Genomic DNA, 11,112 nt, shown 5'->3' with positions numbered 1-11,112 from the left:
ATCAATTTAAGAATACTGTAAAGAAACTCAGGCTAACAAATTGATGTTTTTCATAAACAAATCCCATACTTGGTACAATAAATTCAGAAATACCAAGCGATTATTATGTGTTTTTAATATATAAGTTTCTGTTCTTAAATTATTACATAACCATTCCACAAAATGTTTCATTCACGAAACAGTGAAGAAATTATGAAATTGTATAATGAATTGCATGAAATTTTACTTCAACTTTTTTCAACTATTTAATTCAACTCTTTTAAATTGTGCATTACATGTAATATTAAATCAAACTTTATAACAACATAATAGAAATTCTTGTCCAATACTGAACAATTTTCCACGAAGAGAATTTTGAAATAGAAACATATTTATTGCAAATTCCCGAATGAAACATTTTATGAGAATATGTTTAACACACTTACATTATAAATACGCATATTAATGAATTGAAATTGACACACAAGACGAATCATGATCCTTGGAACTTTTGCCTCCGTTTTTTTTAATTTGCCACCACTTTTTTCTAATTTGAAAAGATATAGCAGTAAAATAAAATTGTACATAACTAAATTATAAAACATGGCAGAATAAGATACATAAAATATTTTATCCAATGCATTTTTTTGATATTTAAGAATAAAGAAAATAATTTGATATTTGACTTGTGAAAAAAGAAAATTAATATTAAAAAATATAAATATAATTATTTTTAAAATTAAAAAATGAAAGATTTTAGCTTCATTTTAACTTCATGAAGCCAACAAAAGTTTTTTAATTAAAAATAATGTTAGAAATAAATTAGTAATATTAAAAAAAATAGTCTCATCAAAATAGCATACGAAATTGATAGTAATAAACATTTTGTTTCGAATTAGAAACTATAAAAGCACTAATTATTCCAATTTAAGATATTTTAAGTAATTTAAAAATTTATAATCATCTAACAAACTCTTTTACTATTAAACTAAGTTTTCTTCAAATTGCTTGAAACTTGCTAATCATTCAACGTTAAGAAATACTGTACAATTTTCATAAACGGAACTCCAAACCCCTTGAAATTTCATAATTTGCAAGATTTTAGATTTAGAATACGTGAAAAATAACAGTGGTTCAGTTTAAGCGTAAATGCATACTATTAAATAAAGTTTAAAAAAATTATACTGTCTATAATTAAGGTTTGAGAAAACATTACGTATACAGCTACTTTTAAGTCAAGAAAATAGAACTGATCGCATGGATTATTTCATAAATTATTGGATAGATTATCGAGAAAGAGCGGCGAAATATGCAACCCCTTCAGCTCGTCGGCGGAGATTTCAATCTTCCCTTCTGTGAGAAACGGCGCTTTGGCGAGAGTTCTTGGCGACGCCCCGGCCTCCCGTAACTGTGCAGGGGCGCCCACTCTCCCAGACTCAGGAAAGCGATGCTTCAATGAAGACATGGCGTCTGTGGCCGCCTGGCTGCCTTTCGCCAGGGCAGCGGCCATAGGCTGGGTGCCCATCGCGAACAAGCCCTTACCCGCGCCGCCCGTTACCAAAGAACAACGGAAAAGAGAAGATGAAAAATTTGTTATCAATGTGAGTGGACGGCGATTTGAAACTTGGCGGAATACCGTCGAAAAGTACCCGGACACACTACTCGGTTCTAACGAACGCGAGTTTTTCTACGACGAGGACTGCAAGGAATACTTCTTCGACAGGGACCCGGATATCTTCCGGCACATCCTCAACTATTACAGGACTGGCAAGCTACACTACCCTAAGCATGAATGCCTAATGTCGTACGATGAGGAACTCGCCTTCTTCGGCATCATACCGGACGTGATCGGAGATTGCTGCTACGAGGACTACCGTGACAGGAAAAGGGAGAACGCGGAAAGGCTAATGGACGACCGGCTGTCCGAAGCCAACGAGGCAGATAACATGCCACACGCCAATATCCGAGAGCGCATGTGGAGAGCGTTTGAAAACCCTCACACAAGCACTGCGGCACTGGTCTTTTACTACGTGACTGGTTTCTTTATTGCTGTCTCGGTGTTCGCGAACGTATGCGAGACCCTCCCCTGCAGCATGAACGAAGCGACCGGCGACACGATGTCGTGCGGCGAGACGTACAAGGCGGCCTTCTTCTGTTTGGACACGGCCTGCGTCATGATCTTCACTGCCGAGTACCTCCTGCGGCTATACGCCGCTCCCGATCGTTGCCTATATATGCGAAGCGTCATGAGTGTCATCGACGTGGTGGCGATCATGCCATATTACATAGGACTCGGCATAAAGGACAACGACGACGTTTCAGGGGCCTTTGTCACCCTCCGCGTCTTCCGGGTCTTCCGGATCTTTAAGTTTTCGAGGCATTCTCAGGGACTACGTATCCTGGGATATACGCTCAAGAGTTGCGCCTCAGAGCTAGGCTTCCTTGTTTTTTCCCTGGCCATGGCCATCATCATCTTTGCCACCGTCATGTTCTACGCGGAGAAAAACGTCGAGAATACCACCTTTACCTCCATCCCGTCGGCCTTTTGGTACACAATTGTGACCATGACAACCTTAGGGTAAGTACTACACTTTATTAATATACTGAAATCCCTATAAGTACAGTCTGACCTACTGTCTCATCACATCTGGATAACTTAAAGGGTAGACTTCCTTCGGTAAAGAAGAGTTGTTCAGGCTCTGCTTACAACAGTTTTAAGTTCTACATATATTTTTATAAGTTATAAAGGATGAAAATGCTATTTCATATATAACTACGCTTTATAAAAGAACGATAGATCAGACACTTTATTCATGTACATTCCTTTAAGTAAAGTCGAACCAGCTGACTCATCACATCTGGAAATCTTCGAGAACAAATACCTGAATCGGTAAAAAAAAACAGTTGGTCAGGCTCTACTTACAAGAGCTTTAAGTATTACATATATTTATGTAAGATTTTAAAAAAATAATATTTATAAGTAAAAAGGTATTCATAGGTTGTAAAAAGAGAAAGAAAACGCAAGTGTTTGTTATTCTATATGTAACTACGGTGTGTAAAAAGACAACAGATCGAAACGGTGGATTTCCCGCTACATGACCTGATTTTATTTAAAATGTGTTGGATTTCAGCTTAAAAATCAATAACTTCTTGCTGATAGCTTGCAAATAGTTGTGAAATTATAACAGTAATAATGTAAAATGGTCCTACGTTTCGGTGTTCATGGGATTTTTCCAAATTTAATATTTAAACATTTATAATTATAAAATTTCTTCGACAGGGAGGTTCTACTGTATATATTACATTCTTCCTCTAAAAACTCGTCTTATTATAAAAGGAGTTTACTTTTTTATCTTTTTTTTATTGGACTTCTTATTAAAAAACTTATAATACTATAAATTTTTAACTCGAAATAACAAGAAATAAAAGTTGTAAGTTACATGAAAAACGTGACATGAAAGCGCATATGAGAAGTGTAAAGCAATCTTTATTAAAAATCCTTTTTTAACATTTAAGCTTTATTTTCGAAAGTTGAGAAACTCAAGTTGAGCTTTAAGCTGTTAGTTCGTTTTTATTTTTTAAACTTAAAACTAGCCTTAAAAATAAAAAATATTTAGAGATAGGAGCAAATAAGATGTCACTTATTAATAAGTCTAATATTCTAATTTATTTTTCAAAATTGTCTTGAATACTTAGTAAAATAAAATTTTATAGTTATTTTTTAAAATTATGATTCGTTTTATTATTACACTAATTGTATTAATTAAAAAAAATAATTTAATTTTTGAAAGGTTTTAAGATTTGAAAAAGTTTTATTACTATTTTCATATTTGAAGTTTAAAATTCGGCAACCATGCTCTAGGAAACGTATTTAAGTTAATCAAATTAAATTGAAATCATTCAAAAATTTTAATTAGTTCTTTAACAAAAGGCTTCAGGACCTATAATTCTCCTTAGGTTAAAACGCATGAAGTAAAATAACTTTTTATGTCTGAAAGGGACCTTTAATGTCTTATGTAAATTTCAACTAATGTCATTAATAGCCATCTATATTATTCGTTTATTTATCAATGGGACTATTATTTATCTCTCGTTACCATTTAAAATTTAATCTAGGAAATATAACAGATACATTGAAATGTTAGAATATTTATACTTTGAAGTAAAAAGCACCCATATAAAATCAATTAATGCATCTTTGATTTATTCTGAATTCATCATATAAACGGACATCGACAATGTGTTTGCCTTATTTTTTTGACCCAGGTGAAATATGTTTTAAAGCTATATTTGTATCGAAATAAATTTGGTGAATTATTTATCAATATTGTAAAAAATTAATATAATATTCAGTTTTGAAACAAAAATTATTATATTAGAGATTATTACAATCAATATTCGTGAAGGAAATAAGCAGTAACAAATTTTTTTTTTAAAAATATAGCAAAAAACGTTTTCTTTTTAACTATATAAGCTTGAGTTGACTAAAAATATTTATTGCAATATTATTTGATATACAAAAAATATGAAATTAATATGTATATTTTATACATGTTGCAATGAGAGAACTGCAGATCATTGTCTTTGGGTAGGAATAGGCTATTATTGTTATTAAATTATTAATAATTTTTTATTAAACTATTTCAATAAGTTTGAGATACGCAAAACGGATGAAACAAACTAGTCACCGCTATTACAAGTTAGAAATTAAACTTTTACTACACGTTCAAGCTTTTGAACTGGAAGGCAATCATTATTCTCAGTGATTTAGCGTTTTAAAACATGACAGACATTATTATTTAAAATGCTTATTTAAAATGCTTCACTTACGCTATTTACCTTCACTTGTGTTAAATATGTATACTATTATTGTACTCTATTAACAGAATAAAGTTTAAGCATTTATAAACAAACAAATTTAGTAACAGAATCAGTGATGCAATATATTTTCTTTCAATTTTTAAGAACCGTTTCCAGATAAATAACAAAACGTGTTATAAATACAGGGTTGTTAATGGGGCAAAATTAGTTATTATTTGAAAATTTCTCTCAATATGAAATAATAAATTAATCTCTGTTCACACAAATCAGTATTTCTTTATCTAAGAGAATTTCAATTAAGCACGAATTAGACAGAATTAGACTTCATATTTAGCTACTCAAAGAAAATTAGGATACTTTTTTTATAGGACGCCATTCTTGTAATATTTGACGTTGGTATAGTATTAAATACTCGCATAAAACATGCATATTATATGGTTGAATTACATATAATGTATAGAATATGTAAAATACATTGATGCAATACAGATATAAGCTACACTAAAAAAGCCAAAAAAGGTATTTTTACATAAAACGTTTCCTTTGTATTGTTTCGAGATAGCTACTTTACAAGTTTCCAGAGCTTCACTTCGATAACATCACAAAGCAAAAAAAATATTTATTGTTGCATACAAGAAAATCGTAGTGCTTTTCGCCAACTACGCTCACAGATCAATATGAAATTGTGGCTTATTATGTTGACTCAAGCACTTCATTTATAGAACTGTTTATAAAAAAGTGCAATTATTTGTTAGAAGATAAGAAATAGCGAACATAATTAATACTGTTGTCTTTGTTTTCAAATACAAGAAAGGTAAAGTGAATAAAAATCTAACTGTAATCTCCTTTAAAGATATGAATGCAGCATTTTTCTACGTAGTAAAAATTTTTTTCTTTATCTAAAAAACCCAAAATGGTTGTTTACTACTTTACATCAAGTGCTGTTCTAAAACACCAGATTTAAATGAGCAGATTTAAATGAACACCGATTTAAATGAAATTCTTGCTTTCACAATTATAGCTCTTATCACCATGCATTTAATTAAAAATGCAAAACTGAAAAGTAAATTTTACCAATTAAATAATGTTTATTCAATATTATCCATGGTACCATGAAAAAAATACCGAATTTTACAACTTTTGCCTAATTTTATTACATATTATAAAACCGTATTTTATTGTTAATTTTACCAAAGCACTTCGGTAATTGTTACCGATCTTCCTGGTGATTCCATAGAACCAGAAAACACGGTAAATTTTATGAAATTCTGGTAGTTTTAACCATACCTTTTTTTCTTGTTGTAGAATGACTCATTCTGGCTAAGTATAATCTCAAACTCAATTATGTGATATAAATTTTATATAATTTTAAATACAATTTTTAAGTTAAGGGACAAAATAATAAAACAATAATAAGTAATTTTCTAAAAAAATCTGTGTCAAATTGTTTTTACATTGAAATAGCTTTACTAGTCAGTAAGTGCTAATCCAAAATTTAATAAATTTCTTTTTCACAATAGTTCTTTAAAAACGAAAAGCTTTCATTCTACTAAAGAGAATAAGCTTTTAGTTTTGAATTATTTTATCTTTCAGGGCTGTTAAGCAACTCTTAGTCAAGCGTTATTTAATCTCTTAAAAGCCATTTATGTACCTAGTAATAAAAACTAGCTTTTTGGAACTATGATCATAAATATTTTTATGGAAAGAGAGGAACTAGATTCAACTACAACGCTTAAAATCATTATAAAAAAAAATTAAAATAAGAAAATGTGTAAAATTTTTAAACTGTTTCATATTTTGAAAGCGCATTTAAAACATCTTACAATAATTATCAACCTGTTTAAATGAGTTTTTATACCTCTTCAAAAAACCGATTAGTTTTAATTATTATTTTATAGAATGATAATATTGTGAAAGATATTATGACGTAATTATTGTTCGATAGAAATGAATGGTAACTTGAATATTGATACTGCGTTCGTAAAATCCATTCTTCGACAAAAATCATTTTTAGCGATAAATTTTATACTGTAATTACAACGTTAATATTCATTTAAATATAGTTATTCAGAATTTACAGTAAATATTATTGAAAAAAAATATGGTATAATCAATCTTTATTTCTGTGAAATGTTACAATAAAATTTTAAGTTGAAAGTACGAATTTTAAGTCAAAAGTACTGTTACCCTGACAGCTGGGACTTTATACTGCAATTTGATTCAAAGTCTTTTTTTATAGTAAAAAGACTAGCAATGTTAACGATTGAAATATTTCTGTAAGTCACCAAATTAAACATCTTTGCAAATTTTAGCAAATTAGCAAAATTGCCCCCCCCACTTTCATTTGCAATTGCCTGACTACACAATTGATTATTCAATGGTAAATAAAGAAACAAAGTTTTAATGGTGGAAAAATAAGTACTTACTTTCTTTTTAATTGATAATTAATCTACTCTTATTCATCTTTTTAATGATAAAATCCCTTATCTTGTAGATGAATATGCTCATGACATAGTGTAAGAGTTATTTTTAACTTGCTTTTTAACTAGCCTGCTTAAACAGATAAATGACTCTATGAGGCTAATGTACGATCACACTGGAGAAAATTACAGTAAAATTTTTCAGAAGAAAAAATCTAATACATCACATTTTTTTCAGTAATATTTACAGTAAACCTAAATACAATATCATTGATCACTGTAATTAAATAATTATTACTATGAAAATCACGGTATACAGTTTTACGATAAAAACGTATTTTAAGGATGCTTCGCCATTTAATTTAAAATTATTTGATCAAGAATTTTTTATAGTGTGTTTTTGTGTTACTGCAGGCATAACAATGTTAAACTTTCTGTTTTAACGCTACGGGTGAATTGATAATATATATTAGTATATTTATTTAGTGAATTAGATTAATTCTTATAAAGTGAAAAAAATTAATTAAACCCTTAGAATTTTATTATTTCACAGCAGATATATATATATNTGATATATATATTAATATAGATGTGTCAAAGTACAGTTGTTAGTTATACGAAAGAACCAATTTTAATAAATATTCGAATCATAATTTTTTCATAAGAAAAATATAAAGAATAGTCTTAAATTCTAGTATATTACCTTTGAAGCAGTTTTTTTATATTATTGAGAACTACGTTCAATTGTTAATTGAAAAATAATATTTATTAGGCCTCAACATTAAGGAAAATGTCCAACGTTTAAAATTCTTACTCAGGAATGTTTGCTTTTGGGGGAAATTTTTTTTTCAATTTTATTAAAACCATTTTCTGTTTTATTAGCTGTTTCACCTGAAATAATAAGATAAATACTAAATTTTAAGATTTTTCCCATCTTAACTAATATTACAGTGCTTGCGTACACAAAATCATTTTTTTTTAAAAAATGATTACGAAAGATCACCTGCCGCAGTTATCTTATGCATCATTCAAAACTAACATAAACATTGCAACCACTAATGAAAAAAAAGGCATGATATTTTAGAAATGATGATCACTAAGCTGTTTTGACAAATTCATAAAAAAATATTCCTAACTCTTCCTCTTTCTCTTACGTCAAAAATACACATACTCACTGAAACATTAGTTCCATTAAGTAGTCCTAAACGCTTTTTTAATTTTTAATAAAAATTTAACTAAAATAAAAGGAAAAAAAATTCTCTTAATTATTTTGGCAATTAAAAAAATGTTATATTGGCTCGATTAAAGATCACTTACGAGTTTTTTTTTCAAGTTCTTTTACCCATTTAATTAGGCTTTTCATTTTAAATTTGTTAAGCTGTTTAAATGTGAGATTTTACTTCGTTTCACTAATAGGGTAAGTTCTAATTGCTTTTTATGAAAAAAAGGAGAAAAAATCGATAAGCTTCATTTGAAATTTGGCATTGCTTAAGTGCATTAGGACTGATAGAATTTATTGAATCCAATGCAAATAAAACCCCGATTTTTCTCTTTCTGTTTTGAATGTTTTATGATTCTTCCCATTCACTTATGTTTTCGATACTTAATTTTCAATGTATTACTTTTGATATCTGAATACATACAAGGTATTTGTTTCTGGCTCTTCTGTAATTTTTTCACATTTGTTTAAAAAAATTTTAAAGTTAAGAGTTTTTTTGTTTTTTATAAAAATACATTCCATAGCAGAAGTTTCAACTGGTAGTCTCGGTACACAAAAAGTATGCTCTAACTGTTGCTCGTAAAAGTGTAAGACAGTTTATTTATTTCTACAGTACGGAAAAAATCGAACCCCTCTGATTAACTTTTGATCTAAGGAACTGATCTTTACGTTCTAGGGCTCAATCTTAATGGTTTCAGAGGGTGGCCTCAAAAATGTTAATTAACTAGTTTAGACGATATTTTAATCTACGAAATCAGATACAAAAACATAATTTCTCTGTATAACTTATTTAAAAAATTTATCATGTAAGTTTTTATGATGTCATGTAAGTTTTTAGGAATTTTTAGGAACTATTTGACCGGTTTTACTCAAATTACCATGCAAAATTATAAAATTACACTTTTTAAAACGATATAAAAAAGTGCATACCTAACAATTAAAAGTTTTTTCGACGATTACAAAATAAAAGGAAAAGATAAGATTAAATATTTGCGAAAAGTTATTTTACGCGTGGAATTATTTTTAAATGAACGAATTTTATAATAGTGTGCAAAATTTTTTCAATGCGCTTAGAAAGTCCACGAGATGTGGCAAAATACACAAAAGAAGTTACAGTATGGGGTTCATACTTTGGACAGCTTTTATGATCTCTTGACTAAATTATTGGTACCATATGTCCCAGATTGCGGGATCAAAAATCCAAATCAGTCAAAAAGAAAGGCATGATTATTCGAAAAGTGCGTTTCGTGACTGATTTCGTAGCTTACACTATCGCCTGTACTAATTTATTAGCATATCTGCTGTCCCTAAAGTGAACGATGAAGTCCTAGAACGGGAAGTCCGATCATTAGATAAAGAGTTATTCAGAGTGGTCCATTTTTTAGCAAACTTCAATGTTTATTTTTATCGTAAAATTTTATACCGTAATTTTTGTAGTAATAATTAAAAAACAAACTCTCATGCTTGTATGAATCAAAAAGAAATTTAGTTTCAAAGTAATTTTCAGAATTGTGAGATTCAACTTATTCGTTTAATATTGAATCACAGTAATGAATTAATAGTCTTGCCATGAATGAAGTAATTGTTTAACTTATACTTACACATTCTTAACGCAAAAATATGAACTATTTAGAAAAGAAAAAAAAACAATTTCCATTGGTTGTAGAAATTTACGAGGAAACATTTAGAATAATGCCAAGGATTCTAAATAAGCTTAAACTTACCAGTCAAAATCACTAAAATTAAATTTCATTGATATGCACATATTGATTTGCAATTACGAATAGATTTCATGTGCTATGTTTTTCTTTTACTGTAAATGAAGTAACCGGGTATTACTTTTTAGAAATACAATAAAATCTACAATATCAATTAGTTGATACTAGACTGCATAAATAATTTTTAGTTTATTTACTTTGCTTTATAAATGCATTTGTAGGATTAATCAATTTAAACTCAATCGTAAAATTATGCTGACATTTTTAATTTAAAAAAACAGAATTTTTTATAGAGTTGAAACTAGTTGAAAATATGCCGACAGTATGAACAAAACGCTGCAGCAAGTAAAAAAAACAGTATTATGACGCTTGTGAAAATCATGCCAACATCTCAAACCTCTTAAACCATCTAACATCATTGTTAAAATTAATTATGAATGATAAAGTAGTAAAATTTCACGGTAAACTCTGTGACTTTCTGAATGCAATCTTTATTCTAATATGTTGTGTAAAAGGTGTCATGCAAGTTTTTATAGGGTTCAGACTATATCAAAGCATGCCAACAGCATGAACAACTTGCTGTCGTAAATAAAAAAATATATTGAGTGGTATGACGTTTATAATAAACATGCCAACATGTTAAATTTTTAAAATAAAATGCAGGTTAAATTTTTAAAATCGAATACATTTTTTACACGGTTAAAACTAGTTGAAAATATGCCGAAAATATGAACAAAATGCTTCAGTAAATTTTAAAAAAAATATCAGTATTATGACGTTCGTGAAAATCATGCCAACATTTCAAACCTCTTAAGCCATCCAACATTATTGTTAAAATTAATTATGAATGATAAAGTAGTAAAATTTCACGGTAAACTCTGTGACTTTCTGAATGCAATCTTTATTCTAATATGTTGTGTAAAAGGTGTCATGCAAGTTTTTATAGGGTTCAGAC

General features: G+C 29.1%; 1 protein-coding gene across 2 annotated transcripts in view; it reads left to right on the top strand.

The window, feature by feature from the left end:
* Nucleotides 1-1,318: 1,318 nt before the first annotated feature.
* Nucleotides 1,319-11,112, top strand: part of LOC107436508 (potassium voltage-gated channel protein Shal-like) — a 262,174-nt gene continuing 252,380 nt past the window's right edge. For both annotated transcript variants that reach the window (XM_021146537.3, XM_043047653.2), the window contains exon 1: nucleotides 1,319-2,557. In XM_021146537.3, the coding sequence (XP_021002196.1) occupies nucleotides 1,443-2,557 (1,115 nt within the window). In that variant the 5' untranslated portion in view covers nucleotides 1,319-1,442. The remainder of the gene's footprint in view (nucleotides 2,558-11,112) is intronic.

Source organism: Parasteatoda tepidariorum, chromosome 10, assembly GCF_043381705.1.
Source record: "Parasteatoda tepidariorum isolate YZ-2023 chromosome 10, CAS_Ptep_4.0, whole genome shotgun sequence".
Lineage (NCBI taxonomy): Eukaryota > Metazoa > Arthropoda > Arachnida > Araneae > Theridiidae > Parasteatoda > Parasteatoda tepidariorum.
The sequence above is the reverse complement of the archived record's forward strand: the minus strand, read 5'-3'. Positions and strand labels throughout refer to the sequence as shown.